The following is a 22,775-nucleotide window of genomic DNA, read 5'->3' on the forward strand; positions in this document are numbered from 1 at the left end:
TAGGGCCATCAATGCCCCTCTTGCTTTGCAGCCTCGTGGGAGAAAGAAACGGGTTTGCACTAAGTGCTAGAAATAGAGGAACATAGATGTAGTAAGAGTAGGCATATGCGACTTGGGTTGTTTCTAAGTAGAGATTTGGACTATTTGATATGCATTAAAGTCATGTAAGTATTTTCATTTTGCTTCTACTTTTAGGAGTATATCCTCAGATAGCATCAGAAAAATGGCCTGACTTGAGTGGAAAAGGATGTCTATGAGATGAGATGAGTGTGTGTGTGTGTGTGTGTGTGTGTGTGTGTGTAAACCACTAGGTGTTGATGGCTTATGCTTATAACCCTGTCTACCCAAGAGGCTGAGATCTGAGGATCACAGTTAACAGTCAGTCCAGGAAGACAAGTCTAAGCAACTCATCTCCAATGAACCAAAAAAAATCCAGAACTGTAGGTGTGTCTCTTGTGGTAGAGTGCCATTTGAGTGAAAAACCTGAATGAGAGGCGAGGGACTAGCATGAAAAAAATTTTAAAAAGGAAACCATTCAAGTAGCCAATAAGAAGGAGTTAGATAAACAAATTACGGCACCCTCAAAAAAATTTTCTGCAGCCATTAAAAGTGAATGTGTGAAAAGCATTGTTGGACTAGGAATATATTCATTTTATATAGTTTTCAAGTTATAAAAAAGCATATATCTCATTTTGGGTAACATTTTTGTGGATGTTTTTCTTCTGTTCCTGACTCAGTCTTCCTGCTCATTTTTTTTTTTTTTTTTTTTTTTGGCCAGTCCTGGGCCTGAGCACTGTCCCTGGCTTCTTCCTGCTCAAGGCTAGCACTCTGCCACTTGAGCCACAGCGCCGCTTCTGGCCGTTTTCTGTATATGTGGTGCTGGGGAATCGAACCTAGGGCCTCGTGTATCCGAGGCAGGCACTCTTGCCACTAGGCTATATCCCCAGCCCTTCCTGCTCATTTTAAAATAATTACTGGTATAATCATCACCTAAGTACACTGTTATGTCTCCCATTACCAAAAGGCAGGGGGGAAAAATCCTTCCATGTGATCCATGTGATCCAGCATAAGGCAAGAGCCTCATGCTTTTGCTTAGTTTTTCATGGAAGGGTGGTGCTTTACCAGTTGAGCTAGTCCCCCACTTCTGGCTTTTTGCTAGTTATTTGGAGATAAGCATCCTGACTTTGTCTTCTCCAGCCTGGTTTTAAGCCAGGGGCCCTCAGATCTTAGCCTCCTTCGTAGCTGGGATTACAGGTGTCAGTCACTGGGGCTCTGAAAAAAAAAATATTTTAGTCTCTACCCACCAGCTACCACCTCATTTCCTACATGGTTTCATACCTGTCAAGGTCACAGGGCCTCCATATTGCTAATCTTCACAAGTCATTTATATCCTCGGCTCTCAGGCTCCATCAGCATCAATTTACACAGCAGATCACTCCCTCCTGCACTGGTATTTCTCCAGGCTTCCAGAACTGCCCCCCTCTTACCTCTCCTCTTGTCTTACTGCTTTCTCTGCTGCCTTCTCCTCTTCCTAACCTTCTAATGTTCTCTTCTCTTCCTGCATACACTCATTCCTTGGACCTTTTGTACTGGCATCTCCTATAGCCTGACTCATAAATCCATTCCTCATTCTGATTCTAAAGAACATTACAAATGCATCTTGGCTCTGGCAGAGCTCCTGGCCTCCCTACCTTACACCTGCTTCCTCCACCTGCTTTTCTTTCCTCTCTGTTTCTATTGTTTTATTTTTATTTGGGAGGTGGTTGCTGGTCATAGGTCTCAAACTCAAAATCTAGGTGCTGACCCTAAGCATTTTGCTCAAGGCTAGCACTCTACCACTTGAGCCACAGCACCACTTCCAGCTTTTTTTGGTAGCAAATTGGAGGTACGAATCTCACAGACTTTCCTGCCCTGCTTCCAACCACAATCCTTGGATCTCCTCCTGGGTAGTTAGGATTACAGACATGAAGCACCAATACCTGGCAAAAATAACTTTTTCTTTTAGGTGAAAGAACCACCAATCCCTGGCTTCCAAGTGCTTTTTTAAAAACTTGTGGCACCTAAATCTTTCCTAATGCTCAAGGCACTGCAAATCATCACAAATGCCTCTTTTTCTCACATCTCAGATTCATCCTTTATGAAATCCTGATAGCTCTGGTGTTAAAAAATATTTTTCAAACCCAAATCCAATGACTGTTTACCTCTTTCACTGGGCTTCCTTCTGTTCCAGTCTACCATCATCCACTGCTTAGGCACATAGATCGAGCCATCCATTTCCTCCAATTAGAATGCATTTTTGCAGAGGAATGGGAATCTTACCTATTTTGGTTAATGATGAATCCTGGATGCTTAGAACAGGGTTTGACATGTAGCAAAATACAGTAAAAAATTACTTTTTCTAGCCTTGCTGGAAATGGATCCCAAGGCCTCACATATGCTAGGCAAATATTGTACCACTGAGCTACACCTCCGCCATGTTTATTAAGAAGTCTTAGTCTATTGCTGCTCAAAACCTTTATTTCCATGTTATCACCTACTCTTTAGTAGAAGCAGAAGACTTCAGATTTCCAGATTGAGAAGCAATCAGTCCTTGCCTGAGCTCAACTCTTCCTTGTACCAACTCTTGCTTGTACCCACAAAGTCAGTAAGAATCAACATTCACCAATGCCACCCTCTTCTACTAGAATGTGGCCCCAGTAGTCTCACACTCACCAAGTAAGTGAAGACCAGAGTTTTACCAAATAATTTGCTACTGTATAAAGTGGGTAATCAATCAGCCTCCAGTATCTATGTTCTTGCCTTCTCCTGCAATGCTGTATATTTTAGGATTTTAACCAAGGATACCAGGGCAAAATATTAAATTTTGTATTCATAATAACAAGAGCCCCAGAATTTCTGTGGCTACATACACTGAATGTGGCTTCTGGCTCATGAAGTTGGGCTTGGTGTGAGCAGGGAAAGAGGGTGCTCTCCTCCAGGCAATCACTTAAGGATCCAAGATGTCTCCAGAGCAAGCATCCTGAAAATGTACTTTCTAAGGTTACCCTGGGAGTCATGTCCGTTCCAGCCAATCAGAATGCTGAAAGGGCATGTGGAGAGATCTGGGAAAAGGGTCCAAAGAAACCATCCCTCATATAGTCACTGAGCTGAACTCAGTCACATGACTCCATGTAGATGAAAGGGGCTGCTGCGAAGGTAGGAAGAAATGTGAGAACTAATATTTTTTAGCAGTTAACTGATGTCCTGAATTCAAATAGAAAAATATAAATAATCTGGGCCTAGCATCTCTACCCTCCAAGCCTCTTCTAAATTATTTGTTTGAACCCACTAGCACAGGGCAGTTTGTCAGGATGCTGTCCTCCAGATTTGAGGTGAGAAACTTTCCTCACCTCATTCAGTCTGGGAAGGAGGCACGGAAGGAACAGGCAGTATGGCTTTAAATAACTGTTTCCTGCTATCAACCCACCTCCACCCTGCAAAGAAGCTCAGTATGGTTAAAAGACTTCTGAGACTGAGCAATTGATAACTACTGGTTTTGAAAGACGTTTTTAAACAAAGGCCTTGGTACACTGAGCCACTCTGCTCTTTGCTTCCCCAAGTGAGAGTAGGCAGAGAATGGGCGGCATTAAGTGGGAACAGAGAACAACTGCCATGGGGCAGGGCCAGGGCAGAACTCTCCACTGGAGTACCAGCCATAGGAGGTGGGCAGCGTGCTCCAACTAAAAGCTCACATGGGTTAGAGTGTGGGAACAGCCACTCTGGGGGCCAAGGAAGGCAGTTTCATGGAATGAGCTATTGTTAAAAGCTAGATCTAATGAAATAATGGAATTCTCCAGCAGAAGATTCAACACCAATGACACTCTTCTCAAATTCATGCAGTTACAAAAGCTCCAGGTACACCCTGCTCAACCATGAGCCAGAGCAAATGCATTTTTATATTTAGGGAATGTAGACATGTGTGATTTACTATGCTACACAAACAGCTGATGTCTACTCAGACCAAGTGGGCCTAATTTAATCAGTACACAGATGAGGTCCTAGGTTACACAAAACAGAAGAGGCTACACACACACACACACACACACACCATGACTCATAATATGTTTAAAATATAGCAGTCACACTGAGCTTGTGAAAGCATGGTGACCATGCTAAGTGAGGCACACCTGCATCAATATAAGGCCCTGCGTATCTCCCTGGGCTGCTGGGCTGTGGACAGTTCAGCTGTCATGTCCGCGAACAGGTGGTGTAAGACAATAGCTCCACTGAGCCGTCAGTTGGCTTTCCAACCCTTCTAGCAGCCAAGTGTCCAGTCACAGTGGCAGGGAGTAGAACAAGCACTGTGCTGCTCTGGATCTACAGCAGTGCCCACAGCCCATGGAGCCCCTGCCTCTTCTCCTGCTCCTTGGCCTCTGCTCAGGTAAGTGCTGGCGGGGAGGGAGTAGGGGGACTCTCATGTGAAGTTAAAGCATTAGAGACCCTCTCAAACCAGGGCATCTTTGATGGGATCCTAACATAGAAGGGCCTTTCCCAGCCTGGCAGAGGCTCCTTTGCCTGTTTTATTCCCAATGATGGCTTGGTTGGACTTTTGAAGAAAGATTTTTAGGTTGTGTTACCCAGTTAAAGTGGGAGCTTCCCTGTCAAAGGCTCCAAGGTAGACTGCTAGGTCTCTCAATTGCTTCTTAGTGCCACTTGTAGAATCTGGGCCTCTGGAAGAGCACTGGAGAAACCTGGAGCTGTCTTCATAGTTCATCCACTACAGGGAATTCAAGCAGCAACTTATAGTCCCAATTAATGGAGTTGACAAGGCCTTTTGTTGTTCTAGAAGAATTCTGATAATGAAGAGGGTTGATTGACAGCTACATGTGGTAGAAAGAGAAACCTGTTTATAATTGTAACTAAATCCATAGTGATAAAATATTTTATAATTTTTTAAACTCCTGAAGGTAAAAGAAAGTTCATGTAAATGCATTACTACCTACTTTTTAATTTTATTTTAGTGATGCTACTCTATGTGGGTTGAAGTTTGAGTTGAAACTACAGAACCTTGCACAGTTCTTGACCTGTGAGTTGCTCTAGAATGTGTCAGAATACAGCAGCTGAAACACTACCCTAAACTTCACAAAGAGGGAACTAGGAGATGTTTGCTGATTGCTTCATAGGTATCATTCCAAATGAGAAAGAAAGTGCTAGCAGTTTCTCTTCCCTAATATTGCTTTGACAAACACAGACATTTAAGGCAAGAGGCAAAGAACTATGTTATTAGTTTTTTCAATAGTAGTTTCAACTCAGATCAATTATATCTTTGACTAAACCAAAGCTGGTGTGGGGTGGGGTGTGTGTGAAACATCACACTTGATGCCAATTCTTTTTTTTTTTTTTTTTTTTTGCCAGTCCTGGGCCTTGGACTCAGGGCCTGAGCACTGTCCCTGGCTTCTTTTTGCTCAAGGCTAGCACTCTGCCACTTGAGCCACAGTGCCACTCCTGGCCATTTTCTGTATATGTGGTGCTGGGGAATTGAACCCAGGGCTTCATGTATAGGAGGCAAGCACTCTTGCCACTAGGCCATATTCCCAGCCCCTTGATGCCAATTCTTAAGTAATAAGCTGGGGCTGGGGATATGGCTATTAGTGGCAAGAGTGCTTGCCTTGTTGTATACATGAAGCCCTGGGTTCGATTCTCCAGCACCACATATATAGAAAACAGCCAGAAGTGGCACTGTGGAAGTGGCAGAGTGCTAGCCTTGAGCAAAAAGAAGCCAGGGACAGTGCTCAGGCCCTGAGTCCAACGCCCAGCACTGGCAAAGAAGAAAAAACAAACAAACCCAAGTAATAAGCTTCTTTTAAAAACAACTTACAAGATCTCTTAAGCCAAAACATTTATGTTTAGCTATTAAAAGAAGAATATGTTATGTGTTTTGATCAACCCTACAGTTTGCTGCTATTGATTCCTATAGGTGGTTGATTGTCTGTATCAGACAGTCCAACATCTTCAACTATTTACTGAATGGAAACAGGTTGAACGATACAAACTGGCCTTCCCCAAGGTCACGTAGTTGATAAAATAAGCAATGTAGAGACTTGGTTTGTTACATGCACAGTCAGAAAACAGCCCCACAGTCCCACGTTGCAAGTGCACACAGCATCGGGTTGAGGCAAGAATTATACAAAGTGACTGACTGACTTGCCATAGATCAAAATTCCTTTTGCCCAGACCATATAAAAACTACAGATCTCCAGTTTGGACACTTAAAAACTGCCTAAATTACCCTATTTACAGTGAGTCCTTTATGGACAAATCCTCACACATTCATATCAGGCCACTTTTTCTGTGTTAGGAGATACCTACTGATCACTGGGTTATTCATACAGCTCTTTCTTTCCAATCTTTTCCTCCTGCCTCCAGGATTCTAAGTACTTCCTTGCCACTGTCAGTGTGTTTACTGTTATTTATGTAAGTGACAGGTCAGCCCCATAGAATAGAGACCTGTGCCAGGCTCATTACACATATCTCAAGGTTCTCAAGTCAATTTCTGCATGCAGTAAATGCTCAACATATATTTAATAAATGAATAATGTTACCACTATCCAAATGTAGATCACCAATATAATTTTACTAACAGGGAAGACTTTGGCATGATTTATCTGTTTATTTGACCCCTGTCTTTCAATGAAAGTCATTTCCTGTGATTCACTGAACCTATGGAGAATTAGCTCACCATTCCAAACCAAACTGGAGCTGGAAAGAGAAACTTACAATTCTGCCTTTGGGTTTTGGAAGCTTTCTGTCTTCTCACTCTACATCAATGAAACCAATCTAAGAAATGGAGACCTACTTGGAAATTCCTCCTCCTCCTCCTTTTCCTCCTCCTCCTCCTCCTCCTCCTCCTTCTCCTCCCCTTCCTCTTCTTCTTGTTATTTTTATTATTATTAATTCTAAATGCATTGCATCTTGATCAATGTCACCCTTAGAAATTCTCTATGGAAGGAATTGGCATCTCATTATTGGCTAGGGTGGGAGAGGATGGTCGATGTTACTGGAGTTTTGACAAATCCGTTCCTCCAGGTCTCCCCTTCTCCTCAGTGGGCACCAGGTTGACCAAAGAGCTTTTATGCTTTCTAGTATTTACTCATTGCTTTCTAATATGTTCTCATATTTATTCATTGCTTTTCAGTATGGTATTCCTGTCAAATTGAGATCATTAAAAAATACAGAACAAGCTGGGTACTGGTGGCTCACACCTGTAATCCTAGCTACTCAGGAGGCTGAGATCTGAGGACTGTGGCTTAAAAGTCAGCCCAGGCAGGAAAGTCTGTGAGACTCTTATCTCCAATTAAGAAAAACAGAAGTTCAGCTGTGGCTCAAAGTGGTAGAGTGCTAGCCTTGAGCAAAAGAGCTCAGGAACAGCTCCCAGGCCAAGAGTTCAAGTCCCACAACTGACAAAACTAACATAGAGCAATACCAACAGCAAAGGTACCCAGATGCCCACTCCATATCCTAGTCCCCCTGGTGGAAGCCCACTCCAGCCAGGAGGGACAAAGTGTACAGGACAGGAAGATTGCTCTATGCCAGTGGTTCAGTGCAAAGCCTGGGTATTTGAAGGATCATCAAGGGCAGGGGGTATGGGAAGGTTCCATATTTAACCTCTGCATATTTGGACCCTTTTAGTGTCATTGGAAGCTTTGGGTCTCCAAAACTTGGGACACTAGTAACAAAGGGGTGAGCTAAGTCAAGGGGCCATAAAGGTAACAATGTTTAAGCTATCCTGAAAGCCTCACACACTGAACAGAGCTGGGTGTGGTTTAGTAGTATACTTGTAATACCAGCTATTTAGGAGGCAAAAGTAAGAGGCTCATAGTTTGGGGCCTACCTAAGCAAAGTTAGAGTAATACTTTTATCTGAAAAACAACTGAAAGCAAAAATAAACCTGGGGTGTGGACCAAGTACTAGAAATATGAGTCAAGTATAGAGCATTTTCAAGTGCAAGGCCCTGAGTTCAAACCCCAGTATTAAAAAAAAAATCTGAATGTAAATAATTTTTCGGTCTTTGGAGAGGAGGTAAACTGCCTCTGTGGGAACCCCAGTTCCAGAAAGGAAACTGCCATGATTGCTTGCTGAACATTCCGAAGCTCTATTTTCTCATCTATATGGATAGGAGGTAAATTGCCTCTGTGGGAACCCCAATTCCAGAAAGGAAACTGCCATGAGTGCTTGCTGAACATTCCAAAGCTCTATTTTCTCATCTATAAAGCAGGAGTAAAAAATGATAGCAGAAGATCAGTGCAAGGATCCAAGAAGCTAATACAAACACAAGTACTTATTCGGGCCCTGTGGGGTTAATCAAAAGGTATACTTTGAGGGGATAAATATGTATCTGTTCCCTTACATTTATCACTGGTTATTTCACACAGACCCAAAGCTGTAGGTGAAGAACACTCATGGAATCCTGGCCCCACCACTTGCAGAACCTGGGAAAGTTACTTAATCTCTCAATTTTCTATTGAGCAGAAGGGGAAGTATCTCACTGGCTCAATGTTCAAAGTTGTCTTGGCCCACAGAGATGTTATGGCGGTCTCAGCAATGCCCTACGGAAAGGAGAGATCTGGTTACATGGATCAGAACAAATGGATCATGTATCTGCTTCCTGTGATCATTTGTCTGCTACTCCGAACAAGCAGACTTCAATCCCTGCAAGGCTTGAGTTACACAGTGCCTGCCTAAGGCACTTCTTGGAATTCCGGACAGAGTTTTCTCCTAGGAATAAGAGTATGTGTAGTTGTGAGATTCCAGGCCAGCCCATGCCACACTGGTGAAATTAAGAGCGGGTGCAGGAGCAGCACACAATGTAACAATCCAAGCACTGCCCTTCTGGCTGTATGACTTTGGGCAAGGCCTAAACCTTGTGAGCATCAGTTGAGAATGTCTGCCAGTCTCACCAGCCTCAGAGGAATGGCATGTGTTGGGGCTGGGATGGGAACCACAGGATAATGGCTTCTGCCCCCTGACATGCTGAACAGAAAAGTGCCATTTGAATATTTGATGGTACTGCTGGAGAATATTTGATGGTACTGCTCTACATCCTAAAGGGCTGTTGGAGTTCTCATGCTCTGAATAGGGCTTCAAACCTAACAAAGCTCAAGTGACACCTTCTAACTATGAGCTTTAACATGATTAAAATGGTAAACATATATAATGGGCATTTTACCACAAATCACTACTGATAGACACATTCAGTGAAATGCTCTTTACAAGCTGGGTGCTGGTCACTCATGCCTGTAATCCTAGCTACTCAGGAGGTTGAGATCTACAGATGGTGGTTTAAAGCCAGCCTATAAAGTCCATGCAATTCTCATCTCGAATTAACCATCAAAAAGCCAAAAGTGAAGCTGTGGCTCAACTGATAGAGTGCTAACCATGAGTAAAAAGCTCAGGGGCAGTGTCTAGACCTTGAATTCAAACCCTCCTTTGGCCATGTATGTGCATGCACACACACACACACACACACACACACACACACACACACACACCATAAAATGTACCATCTTAATCATTTCAAGGTTTACATTCAGTGGCATTAAGTAGATTTGCTGTGTTAAGTGACTATGACCACTGCCTTCATCTCAGAAGGAAGGTGTGTGCAGCCTGTCTCCCTCTCACCTCCCCCGTGCCCCCCTAGCAACCACTCTGCCCTTCTCTATGGGTTTTTCTCTTCAGTGTCTCATATAAATGGAGTCAGCACCATGCTGCCGCTATGCTTGCTGTCTTTCACAGGTGTGTTTTCAAGGTTCGTGCATATGGGGCATGTATCAGTGCTTTATTCCCTCTTATGCTGAGCAATATTGCATTGTTTGGAAACACCATACTTTACTTGTCCACTTATTTGCTGCTGGGCACTTTTGTCTCCACCTTCTGATCATTTTAAATAGTGCTGTTCTTCACTCAGGTGTGCACCTAAGGGTGGAATTACTGGGTCACGTGGGAACAGCTTACCTTGTTGAGGGACTGCCACGTTATAATTCCATCAACAACAGATGAGGAGCCAGCCTCTCACAACCCCACCAGCATTTTATTTTCTAGTTTGTTAACAAGGCCATCCTAAGGGAGGTGCACTAGCAACCGGCTTTCTCTATTCACAGTGTCAGGAGATCTGAGTCCAGCTAGTCCAAAATTCCATTACCACCATGACCACACTCTGAGACACAGATGCTGGCTTTTCAATGGGTTTTTCTCCCTTGCATGCTCTCGGCACACTTGTTTAGCTGGGGGCTGTAATAAGGACTGTCACCTGCCCAAAGGACAAGTGTTGTGATCATCTGGCCTAGCCCACCCCCACTGGAGCCTGGAAAGGGAGCTGCCAAGCAATTGTACTTAGAAAGAGACCTTAAGCAATATGGCGACACGAGGCAGCCTTCCCCAGAGGTCCTGCATGCCAACCATAGCTAGGGCTCTGCATGCCTTCAATCACCGATACTGGGGTTGGTGGAGGGGCAGAGTCTGACAGAGTATGTGTCATTTGCGGTCCAGCTGGCCTCGTTCTGGGCTCTGAACATGAGACCCGTCTGGTGGCAAAGCTATTTGAGAACTACAGCAGCGTGGTGCGGCCAGTGGAGGATCACCGCCAAGCTGTGGAGGTCACCGTGGGCCTGCAGCTGATACAGCTCATCAGCGTGGTAAGACAAGCCCTGGGGGCTCCCATGGCACCCCCCCCCAATCCCACCAAATGACTCCGCCCTCTCTTCTGTCCTCCACCTTCTGCAGAGGGAACCTTTTCTTTTTTTTCAGGATGAAGTAAATCAAATCGTGACAACCAATGTGCGTCTGAAACAGGTAATTCAATGAGATAACTGCACCACTGTTTTGATTCACCCTGAAATCAAACCTGGGTCCTGAGGAAGTCAATTTAGGTAACAGAGATATAAGAGGATCTATAGGGTATAGATCCCCCACACACATACATATATATGTATGTGTATATATACATATCCCATATACTTCATATAAACATTATATATATACACACTCCCATACATACACACAAATATTCCATATATATGGGAGTATAGATCCTGCCTGGTTTTTGTTTTTTTGTGTTTACATTGGACTTCTTATTTGTATTGCTTTGCTAGGGCAGCCACTGGTTGCTTCAACAAGAGAAAGTATCACTCATCATTGTTTTTATAAGGACACCGGTCATATTGGATTAGGACCTACCTTAATGTTCTTGATTTCTCTGAAAAGACTCTAGTTCCAAGTATGGTCATATGATGAAGTATTGGATTAACACCATAACATCGTGTTATCCAAATTTGCAGCATTTTATAATATAGGAAAACATATAACACTTTTAAGATTTATGCCAGAGCTTGAACCAAGTGTCCACGCTAGGGTTGTTCTTACCTGAGGATGTCCAGCGTGGCCTGGTGGATCTGCCACCTCCCAGTTGGTGTGGCACTGAGGTGTGACCTTGTTCCTTCAACTCTAAACAAGGTCAATTATCACTACTTTTGTCTTATTTTTGGCAATCTTGGGGTTTGTGCTCAGAACCTGTACTTGAAGTGCTTATACTACTTGAGTCACGCCCCCAGAGTATTTGCTATCTTTTTCAGAAAGGGTCTTGTACTTTTGTTTACATGGGCCTCAGGCTCCAATCTTCTTACCTCTGCCTCACAAGTGGCTGGGACCACAGGCATGTACCATGTTTCTATACCAGGTATGTTTTTGAGAGTCTTGAGCTTTTGCCCAGACTGGCCTTGAACCTTGATCCTCCCCAATCTCTACCCCCTCAGCACCTAGGATCCCAGGTGAATGCCACCTTGCCCAACTCAGCAGTCACTTCTATCTCCAAAGATTATAGTAAGAACTACATGAGATAATAATGTGCTTGCAATGAGGCTTAAGCATAACCAGCATTCTAAGGTTTGTTGTTATAGTTTACAAATGTGGATACTGAATTCTGAATCAAACATTCCTTTCTGAAACACAATTTCTACCATAGCTGGATTACCATGCCCACAGGGGCTCTGGATCACCTTAGATTTTCTGAAAAACGTCTTTGACTTTTTCATTAGCTACATGTCTTTGTCTCTAGCAATGGGTGGATTACAACCTAAAATGGAATCCAGATGACTATGGTGGTGTGAAAAAAATTCACATTCCCTCAGAAAAGATCTGGCGGCCAGACCTTGTTCTCTACAACAAGTGAGCAAAGCCCCGGGCGGGAGGGGTCTTCTGGGACAGGTGGAGACGAGCGTCCTGGGTAGGGGGTATTTGCATGCCTCTCACCACTGTTAACATTAAATAACCCCTAAAAACCAGAACCGCATTGACAGGCGAGAGCGGCCATATGGTGTCTCATGTTATGAATAGAAACAATTATGGGAGCCAAATTGAATCAAGGCTGTGGGTGGGGGACATATAATTCCTGAGTGCTCCTGAGGAGTATGTGGCAACCCTCCAAGGCACCCAACTTCCTATCCCTCAGTTCCTTGGAATTACATTTCCTCCCTACCAAGTGGGTCTAAACCCAGAGTTCTGACTCATCACATCCTGCACGTCATTTGATACTGGTGCCCGGATGCCCGTCTTGCCCATCCTCTGGGCCCTGTGACAGACAGCATGTTGTGATATTATAATGGGATCCCAGGCACTTGATCTAATGACATGCTCATTATCCAACACCCTTCATTTGTCAGGGAATGTTCATTCAAAGAGCGTTCTTCCTAGGCAGGAACCTTATACTGGCCAGGAGAGGTGTGTGTGTGTGTGTGTGTGTGTGTGTGTGTGTGTGTGTGTGTGTGTGTGTGTGTGTGTGTCCTGGGACTTGACCTAATGGTAGCACTCTACCACTTGAGCCAAAGTTCCACTTCCAGCTTTTTTTGGTGGTTAATTAAAGATAAGAGTCTCACAAACATTCCTGCTCAGGCTGACTTGGAACCAAGATCCTCAGATCTCAGTCTCCTGAATAGCTAAGATTACAGGTGTGAGCCACCAGTGCCTGGTTGGCCTGGATGTTTTATAATGTAGCCTAGGCTAACCTTGAACTCACTATCCACTTACATCCATATCTTATACTGGTATTACAGACTTGCACCACCATGCCAAGTTCTCAATGATTCTTAAAAAGGCAATAAAACTGGCTGCTGGTAGCTCACACCTGCAAACCTAGCTACTCGAAAGGCTGAGATCTGAGGATCTCTGTCCAAAGGCAGCTGAGGCAGGAAAGTCTGTGAGACTCTTATCTCCAATTAGCCACCAAAAATCTAGAAGTAGATTTGTGGCTGAAGAGTGCTAGCCATGATGCTCAAGCATAGCACCCAGCATGCACGCATGCACACATGCATGCACACACGTGCACGTGTGCACACACACATACACACGCGGCAATAGATCCTTTTCTTAACCTGTGTGTCATAGTAAGTAAACAATGGAGGGTTTCTTTTAAATTTCCAGGTTTCCCAGTTAATTCTTAAAGTTTATTGATAGGGGATAGATGGAAATTAAATCACAAATACCACATAGGGCTGGAAAAACCTGAGATGCATAGGCCCTTGTTACCTGCTGTTTCCTTAAACCTGTAGATTCTCATTTTCTTCCCTGGATATTCTGACTCAAGGCTTCCTAATGCTCAGGAAAGTGTATTTTTAACAAGTACTCCCATGATTCTTGTTATAAGACAAATTTGGGCAACATTCCATAGATGAAAAAGCAACCATCCCCAGAGAAAGCTTCCATAATTAGCACCTGAATAATTAGCAGCTGTCACCTATTAACATCTCCAAGCAGAATAGAAGGCTCATCTGTCACTTGGAGCCATTTTCTTCTCTTATCCCAATTATAGTGCAAATGGTGACTTTGCCATTGTCAAGTTCACCAAAGTGCTGCTGGACTACACCGGCCACATTACGTGGACACCTCCAGCCATCTTTAAAAGCTACTGTGAGATCCTTGTCACCCACTTTCCATTTGATGAGCAGAACTGCAGCATGAAGCTGGGCACCTGGTCCTATGATGGCTCTGTGGTGACAATCTACCCGGTAGGTCATGACGTCTTGTGAGGATCTTGGGTTCAGAAACAGTGTGATCCCCATTAGTTACCAACTCTGCCCCTGGGTGGTCACAGGCTCGCAGCACCGGTTAGAACTAGTGAGTCATCGAGTTGGAGCCTTAGTAACTATTGGAGAAGACTCTTGAGAACTAATGGGGGGCTTAAAACCATTCTGACTTAATCCATCAAAGGGGAGACACTCATGTTTCAAAGTTCCCAGATAACTTGAATATAGAACTAAAAAGAAGAATTCTATAAATCCAAAGTCACTGATGCTTTAGAAAAGCAACCTAAGACCCTAAGCAAAAGTGGCCCAATACCAGTCCTGGGTCCATGACCCTCAGAATTAGAGGCTGTTGCCACCAATGCCACTTCTGCTGCTGCTTACAGAGCCTTCCCTTCCCCAGGAAAGTGACCAGCCAGACCTGAGCAACTTCATGGAGAGCGGGGAATGGGTGATCAAGGAGTCCCGGGGCTGGAAGCACTGGGTGTTCTATTCCTGCTGCCCCAACACCCCATACCTAGACATCACCTACCACTTCGTCATGCAACGCCTGCCTCTCTACTTCATCGTCAACGTCATCATTCCCTGCCTGCTCTTCTCCTTCCTAACCAGTCTGGTGTTCTACCTACCCACAGACTCAGGTGGGTGCCGTTGCCATGGCAGCAGCTGCTGATGGAGCATATGCTGCTATTTTAGGGAGAGCCAGAAATAATCATGTGCTCACAAATTGAGGTGCAGAGACCCAAGGCACAATCACTGGGAGGACACATGTGCCAGGCAGCCAGGTAGAATGGAAAGTGATTGTGAAGAGAGTGCACAGCTAGGCAGATGTCAAGAGTAAGGCAGAGTTGGACATAAGCTCAAAGGTGCACATCCCTAGCTCAGTCCAGTTAAAGGAAATTAGCCATCAATATGTTTGCTCAGCCAGACGCCAGTGGCTCATACCTAGAATCCTAGCTCCCCCAGGAGACTGAGATCTGAGGAATGAGGTTCAAAGCCAGCCTGGGCAAACAAATTCCAAGAGATTCTTATATCCAGCTAACTAGCAAAAAAGCTGGAAGTGGAGGTGTGGCTTAAGTGGTAGAGCACCAGCATTGAATGAAAATCTAAGGGAAAATGTGAGTTCAAGTCCCAATATCGAGGCACACACACAAATACTTTTGCTCGATGCCAGCAATGTGCTTCGCACAGAACCATGTGGCTATGTGTGACAAAGACATCCCCTGTGATGTCATTCTGTATGCCAGCTACTCCAGGTCTTGCTCCTTCTCTCATTACACACCTCTTCAGTAGCTTCTGCATAGCTGCTTTCCAGATGGCAGTGTCTTATACACAAGACTGCACTTCCCAAGAGGCAATTCGTTCTCACGTTTCAGCCTGAACAACTTACTTACCTCTTACTAAGTAATCACATCTGTGATATAATTTCATCAGATACCAGCAATCAGCCAAAAAAAACAAAAGGACACACATACATCTGCGAACCAGCCCCCGCTTGTGAACAGTTTATAGTAGAAGAATAGGAAAAATAGAAAAGATAGAGCACACCCCTCAGGACAGTGGAGAAAAGGGCAGCAAGGGCTCCCCCTGCTGGAGCAATGTACCAGCGCTGTGCTTATTTTAACTCCCCCCCCAACCCCCCCACCCCCCACCCCCACCCTCCCCACCCCCGCCCATAATCCTGGCACTTGGACTCAGGGCCTGAGCACTCACTGTCCCTGGCTTCTTTTTGCTCAAGGCTAGCACTCTACCTCTTGAGCCACTTCCAGCTTTTTCTGTGTATGTGGTGCTGAGGAATCGACCCCAGGGCTTTATGCATGTTAGGCAAGAACTCTACTGTTAGGCCACATTCCCAGCCCCTTCATTTTAACTTTTGAATTTTATTTTTTTCCTTTTTCATTCGGTCTATGTTGCCCAGGCTGACCAGGAACTGGGGCTTATCCCACCTCAGCCTGCAGCCATTTTTAAACAAATGAGTACGAGTAAAGATCTTTTTAGCCTCCTAACCAAATGAAGCACCTGAAAGTAAACAAAGAAAACACTGCCAGGGCAATATCTAAAGAGATTAATGTCTATAAACACTGAATAATGTCTGCTTGAAAAACATTAGGGACAATGAACTATACTAGGCTTGGTAAATGCTAGCTACTATTACCCTTGTTATTAATCAAATTATATGTAACTTATCTTTCAAATTCAGGTTTCTTTTTCAGTTTTGGAGGCTGTCCTAACCAGTTTTTCCTTCCATCCATTCTGTCCTCTGTGTTTATGGGGTCCCTTAGTCTCCATGGTGGATTGGGTCCAGGACCCTTATAGTTACCTAAATCAATGCTTGTTCCAGTCCTTGATATAAAATAGCATAGTAAGCTGGGCACTGTTGGCTCATGCCCATAATCTTAGCTATTCAGGAGGCTGAGGTCTGAGAATTGCAGTTCAGAGCCAGCCCAGGCAGAAAAGTCTATGAGCCTCTTATATTCACTGAACCACTAAAAAGACAAAAGTGGAGCTGTGGTCCAAGTGGTAGAGTTCCAACCTTGAGCAAAAAAGCTAAGGGATAATGCCCAGGCACTGAGCTCAAGCCCCAGGATGAATACACACACACACACACACACACACACACACACACACACACAGTATTTGCAATGACCTATGTATATTCTTATTTTTGTTTGGGGTTTTTGTTTATTTGTTTATTTTTGCCAACCCTGGGGCTTGAACTCAGGGCCTGGGCACTATCCCTGAGCTTCTTTTGCTCAAGGCTAGCACTCTACCACTTGAGTACAGCACCACTTCTTGCTTTTTCTGTTTATGTGGTACTGAGGAATCGAACCCAGGGCTTCATGCATGCTAGGTAAGCACTCTACCACTAAGCTACATTCCCAGCCCTGTATGTTCCTTCATTTCTAGATTACTTATAAAACCAAATACAATTTGAATTGGCTATTATACATTGATAGGCAATAGTGACAAGAAAAAAAAGCCTATATATTCAATTTAGTTGCAATTTTTTGTTTGTATTTTTGCGTGCTGAGGATCAAACCCAAGACCTTGTACTTGCTCGGCAAGTATACTACAACTGAAGTCTATCATCACCCTATATTTTACTAATTTTTTTCTGCCAGTCCTGGGCCTTGAATTCAGGACCTGGGCACTGCCCCTGAGCCTCTCTATGCTCAAGGCTAGAGCTGTACCACTTGAGCCACAGCACCACTTCTGGCTTTTTCTGTTTATGTGGTACTAAGGAATTGAGCCCAGGGCTTCATGCACGCTAGGCAAGCACTCTACCACTAATTCCCAGCCCCCATTCCTAAATATTTTTGATGCAAGGTTGTTTGACTTTCTACATGCAGAATCCCCAGAGGCAGAGGCCTACTGGAAGCAAACCAGTGTTGGAAAGCTTCTATATACTAGCAGGGCAATACTAGGGTTTTCCAGAACAACCAGCAGCAAGACCATCACAATGATGGTCCCATCCACCGGTCCTCCAATGCTTTTAAGGTGGTCAAATTCCATGGAGATAACTCAAGGCCATTTATCCTTGACCTTTCTGATGCTACATTTGCCTGGCCAAGACTTCTGAGACTCAAGGCCTGAAAGGCAAAAGGGCTAGGGGCAAGGAAATCTCTACTCTTTTAATGGAAAAAAAAAAAAAAAACATATCCAGGAGTGAGATGATGACTTCTTAGATGGAAGTGAAAAAGGGAGCAGGGAGATCAGGTCACTAAAGATGCAGAGAAACACCAATGCCTTGCAGGTGTGGTCCTTTTCCTCGTTTCAGTCTTGCAGCTTACAACCACACCGAGAGAACAATACAGAGTCTTCTGGCTGCCCACTTGTCTGATGGGTAACAAACAGTCAGGCTATTTTATGAAGTTCAATTCATTCTGCTTCCAGAGGGAAAAAAAAAGCTGCTACTCTGGGTCCAGCTTGCCAACAAGAACCCCTCTTGGCTTCCTGAGCTCCACAAAGAAACAAAATTTGAGGGCCTGACATAAAGACATTACTTGCTTCTTGGCAACCTCTAATGGAAATGCTGGCCATTTGCCATGGTCACTAGAGTTAGGATGCTGAGGTCATAGAGAAAATTCTCCAGGAAAAAAAAAAATCCCCAGAATATGGCCTAGTGGTAAAGTGCTCACCTCATATACATGAAGCCCTAGGTTCGATTCCTCAGCACATATATAGAAAAAGCTGGAAGTGTCGCTATGGCTCAAGTGGCAGAGTGCTAGCCTTGAGCAAAAAGAAGCCAGGGACAGTGCTCAGACCCTGAGTCCAACCCCAGAACTGGCAACACAAACAAAAACAAACATAAAAAAATTCCCCAGAACAATCATTTGCAAATCTGCCCACTACAGTCCTTCACTTGGGCATCTATGACAAATGAGTTTGCCAGGGCTGCAGTACAAAGAACCATAGACTGGGTGGTGTAAACAACAGGAATCTATGTTCCCACAGTCCAGAGGCTGGAAGGCTGGGGTTAAGGTGTTGGTGGAATTTACTCCTCTGAGGCCTCACTCCTAGGCCGGCAGATGACCATCTCCTCCCTGTGACCCCACATGCATATCCAAAGCTCCCCTTATAAGAACACCTGCCCTATTGGATTGACCTCATTTTACCTTAATGATCTCTTTATATGAGATCCCTTATACAGACACATTCTGAGGCCCTGGGGGTGTAGGATGGGGGAGAAGTCAGCCCATCATAGATGGGTTTGTTGTGGTTTTCTTCCTAGGGGAGAAGATGACACTGAGCATCTCTGTCTTACTGTCATTGACTGTGTTCCTGCTGGTCATTGTGGAGCTGATCCCCTCCACCTCCAGTGCTGTGCCCTTGATTGGGAAATATATGTTGTTCACCATGGTGTTTGTCATCGCGTCCATCATTATCACCGTCATTGTCATCAACACACACCACCGCTCTCCTAGCACCCACATCATGCCCGAGTGGGTGCGAAAGGTGAGCCAACTTCATATGGGGCTCATCTCCACCTAGTGGGTGGGAGGGGAGAGGGATTGCCAACGCCTATGCATATTTACAACGACTAGTCCTTTCTGGGCTGCCAGAAATTGGGAAGGAAGTTTCTTTGACGTCTCCATAGAGACAATCCATGTAGCCTTCCCAGAGAGAGAATAAAAACAGAATTAACAAAGCCCACTCCAAATTCAACTTTACAAAATCCCTTTGTTTTGTTTGCCACACCTGGGGCTTGAACTCAGGGCCTGAGCACTGCCCCTGGCTTCTTTTTGCTCAAGGCTAGCACTCTACCACTTGAGCCACAGCTCCACTTCTGGCTTTTTCTATATATGTGGTGATGAGGAATCGAACCCAGGGCTTCGTGTATATGAGGTGAACACTTTACCACTAGGCCATATTCCCAGCCCTACAAAATCTCTTTGATTCAAGAGGAAAGTATCTATTTTTGTTGTTGTTTTACCCTGTGACATTCTTAAGGTTTCTGATTATTTCTTCCAATTTATGAATGGACTAGTTTATTTTTGCTGGTAAAATCATGTTGATAACTGAATAAAGACTAGAGACTGAGAAGGAGCTTAAGGAGAGAATGTCGAAAGTGAGGAATTTTGTTTTATATTTGCATTATTGGACTGAGAAAAATGTTAGCATTTCAATTAAATTCTTATTTGGGGGAGGAGGGCAGTTAGTGTTGAGGTTTGAACTCAGGGCTTAGCACGTGCTGGGCAAATTTTCTAATATTAAACTGCATCTGATGCCCAGATATGTCCATTTGTTAAAATGAAGTATAGGATCTTCATGTCAGGAATTTTAAAAGCAACTGCTGTTTTTAGAATACCTGTTCTATGAAGAATGTAGGATGACTCCTAGCAATACCTCTGCTACTGTTTCTTTGGGAACAAGAAACAGAAAAGGTTGTCTAGCTACTTTATGGGGTGAAAGTTGATACATTTGAGGAGGCAGAAGGGCCTCCATCCCCTAGATAAGAGAGTCCTGAGAATACATTGTCAGGGAACTTTTGAGGGATGGGTGACTGCACACAGGCTCCCTCCAGTGGTGAACTTCTCACACTACAGAATCATCACAACCACTAGACAGGCCACAGGATGTATGTGAAGGACTTTATTTGTCTAGGACCACTTTGATACTTGCCTGTATTGACAATAGTTCTCATATCATGGCTGTCTTTTTTGCTAGGTTTTTATCGACACTATCCCGAATGTCATGTTTTTCTCCACAATGAAAAGACCATCAAGAGACAAACAAGAGAAAAAAATTTTCACCGAAGACATCGATATTTCTGACATCTCTGGGAAGCCTGGGCCTCCCCCCCTGGGATTCCACTCTCCACTAATTAAACACCCTGAGGTGAAAAGTGCCATCGAAGGTGTCAAATACATCGCAGAGACCATGAAGTCAGACCAGGAGTCCAATAATGTAAGCTTTTGTAATCCTTGCTTCTAGGTTTAAATGATCAATTGCATGAGTGTGAATGATGGGTTTGACTTGATGGGTGGGTTGGTATTCAAGCCACAACTACTGACAGGAAATGTACCCTGGTGACCATCTGTAGGCCATCTTACTAACTGATCAGGTTATGAATAATTTTTCTTCCAAAATTTAAGATCATATGCTAGGCTGGGGATGTTGACAGCTTTGAGATCTTAAGATAGAAGGTGGGTGGCATGAACACTGTAAGTCCTACACCTGCTTGAGAGGGAATGCTGGGTCACACTCTCCTCTTTCCCAGGCGGCGGAGGAGTGGAAGTACGTCGCAATGGTAATGGACCACATTCTCCTTGGGGTCTTCATGCTTGTCTGTCTCATCGGAACCCTGGCTGTGTTTGCAGGCCGGCTCATTGAACTGAATCAGCAAGGATGAGCAGAAGTGGAGCCTAGATCTGCCCCAAGACTGGCCAGAACAAGGAGAGGCAGGCCAAAAAGGGCTTTTCGACTTTGATACCCTCTCACTTATCAGTCCTATGATTTTCTATACTTATCATTCTGGTGATAATTTATGTTTACATAAGGATTTGGCCTCCCTCACATCTCCCTTCAGCCTTGCTGTGTCTCCCTGGAGAGTGAACCCTTTCAGTATATGAAACTGGATCTTTAAAAAAACAAAAAGATGGGCATCTAGAAGAGGTTTGCCTGAAAAAGCAAAGTTTGCTTTTGTGTTATCATTGCTGATGTTTGTTGTTGTTGATGTTTGTTTTTTGGTGCCCGTGCTGGGGCTTGAACTTGGGTATGGTCACTATTTCTTAGCTTTTCTGATTAAGGCTAGTGCTTTGCCACTTGAGCCACAGCTCACTTTCACCTTTTCAGTGGTAAACTGGAGATAAAAGTCTCACGAACTTTCCTGCCTGGGATAGTTTTGAACCATGATCCTCAGATCTCAGCCTCCTGAGTAGCAAGGATTATAAGTGTGAGCTACAAGCACCTGGCTAACTGCTATTTTGTTTTATGTTTCATTGGATTTTTTTTTTTAAAGGAAAGACCTAGTTTTGTAACTTACTTGGAAAGTCCCATTGATCTAAAAAGATAAAGCCTCTGATTTGGACAGAGAGGAAACAGTAGACAGGAAATAGAAAACTTTCAGAATCACCACCAAAATGCAAATAATATCAAAAGACACATGTTGAACTAGGAGTTTGGGAGAGATTTCTTAGGTGGTTTTTGTTTTGAGGAGAGCTGAGGCTCTGTACATAAAAAGCATGTTCTATACTACTGAGCTATACCTGAACCTTAAGTTTATCAATTTAACAGAACCCTGGGGTTTTATTCCCAGAGTTTAGAGGAAAACAGGTCATAACATTATCTAGTAGGAGCATGGGGGACCATGGAGACCATCTCACCTATGTGGTTTTATCTCATCCTGGTAATGTTTACACCATCCCTATTTTACAAGTGAAAGCAACAGATTTCAGAGAGGTCAAGTTCTTTGCTCAGCCAAATGTAGAACTGCAATTTGAACCCAGACCTTGAGCTTCCAAAATAACTGTCTCTGGATCAGTCCTCTGCTTGCTTGCTCTCCTGGTCTCTCCTAGCTTGAGCTAGGCAATTCTGTAACCTCTGGCCTGTATTTCTCAGAGTTTTAGTTTTAGTGACAACCATCTTTCTGCTTCCCCAATTAAATTTCCTGCCTGTATCCTTCAGTCCTTACACCAAACATGTTTAGGGACTTACTTCTATAAATGAAACCATACACACACACACACACACTTACACTATCATGACTTCTAAAATTCTGAAGAATCAAAAAAGAAAAAAAAATGACCCTTTTCCTCCATGGTGAACTTCAAGCCTTCACAGTTTACCCCAGAAGGAGAAATAACAAGAGTCAGAAAAGGCCTTGGAGTGACGGACACACCTCTGACCCACAACAGCTCCAGGAGAGAATGGGAAATTGCACAGTCACGGGCCCTATCTGCACCCAGGTGCTTTCAACCCACTTCTCCATGTGACTCCACATTTTTGTTTCAGAGTAAATCCATTCTAGCTTAAAGAGAAAACAGTGGGCTGCTCCTTAAAAAGTTCCACATAGTCAGGCACCAGTGATTCACACCTGTTATCCTAGCTACTCAGGAATCTGAGATCTGAGGATCACAGTTTGAAGCCAGCCCAAACAGAAAAGTCTCTGTGAGAGTCTAATCTCCAATAAACTACTCAGGAAAGGCCGGAAGTAGTGCTGTAGCTCAAGCAGTAGAGTGCTAGCCTTGAGCACAAAGAAGCTCAGGGATAGTACCCAGGCTCTGA

At 44.0% G+C, this 22,775-nt stretch overlaps 1 protein-coding gene across 2 annotated transcripts; it reads left to right on the forward strand.

Annotated features, from left to right (window-relative positions):
* The first annotated feature begins 4,358 nt into the window (after positions 1–4,358).
* On the forward strand, positions 4,359–21,167 carry Chrna1 (cholinergic receptor nicotinic alpha 1 subunit). Of its 2 annotated transcripts, XM_048344232.1 has the most exons (10): positions 4,359–4,420; positions 9,715–9,771; positions 10,525–10,670; positions 10,783–10,827; positions 12,089–12,198; positions 13,838–14,033; positions 14,452–14,689; positions 18,781–19,004; positions 20,217–20,456; positions 20,770–21,167. In XM_048344232.1, the coding sequence occupies exons 1-10, from the start codon at positions 4,378–4,380 to the stop codon at positions 20,899–20,901; spliced, it is 1,431 nt and encodes a 476-aa protein (XP_048200189.1). In that variant the 5' UTR covers positions 4,359–4,377; the 3' UTR covers positions 20,902–21,167. The 2 variants fall into 2 exon arrangements, with proteins under 2 accessions (XP_048200189.1, XP_048200190.1); XM_048344233.1 differs by lacking the exon at positions 9,715–9,771.
* Positions 21,168–22,775: the final 1,608 nt, after the last annotated feature.

This window comes from Perognathus longimembris, chromosome 4 (assembly GCF_023159225.1).
Source record: "Perognathus longimembris pacificus isolate PPM17 chromosome 4, ASM2315922v1, whole genome shotgun sequence".
In the NCBI taxonomy this organism is placed as follows: Eukaryota; Metazoa; Chordata; class Mammalia; order Rodentia; family Heteromyidae; genus Perognathus; species Perognathus longimembris.

Bases quoted from the DNA above. Each gene is read 5' to 3' on its own strand.
- Chrna1 (XM_048344232.1), top strand. From the start codon at position 4,378: ATGGAGCCCCTGCCTCTTCTCCTGCTCCTTGGCCTCTGCTCAG. The intron at 10,828-12,088 runs GTAATTCAATGA...CTTTGTCTCTAG, and splicing joins CCAATGTGCGTCTGAAACAG to CAATGGGTGGATTACAACCT. The intron at 20,457-20,769 runs GTAAGCTTTTGT...CCTCTTTCCCAG, and splicing joins CAGACCAGGAGTCCAATAAT to GCGGCGGAGGAGTGGAAGTA.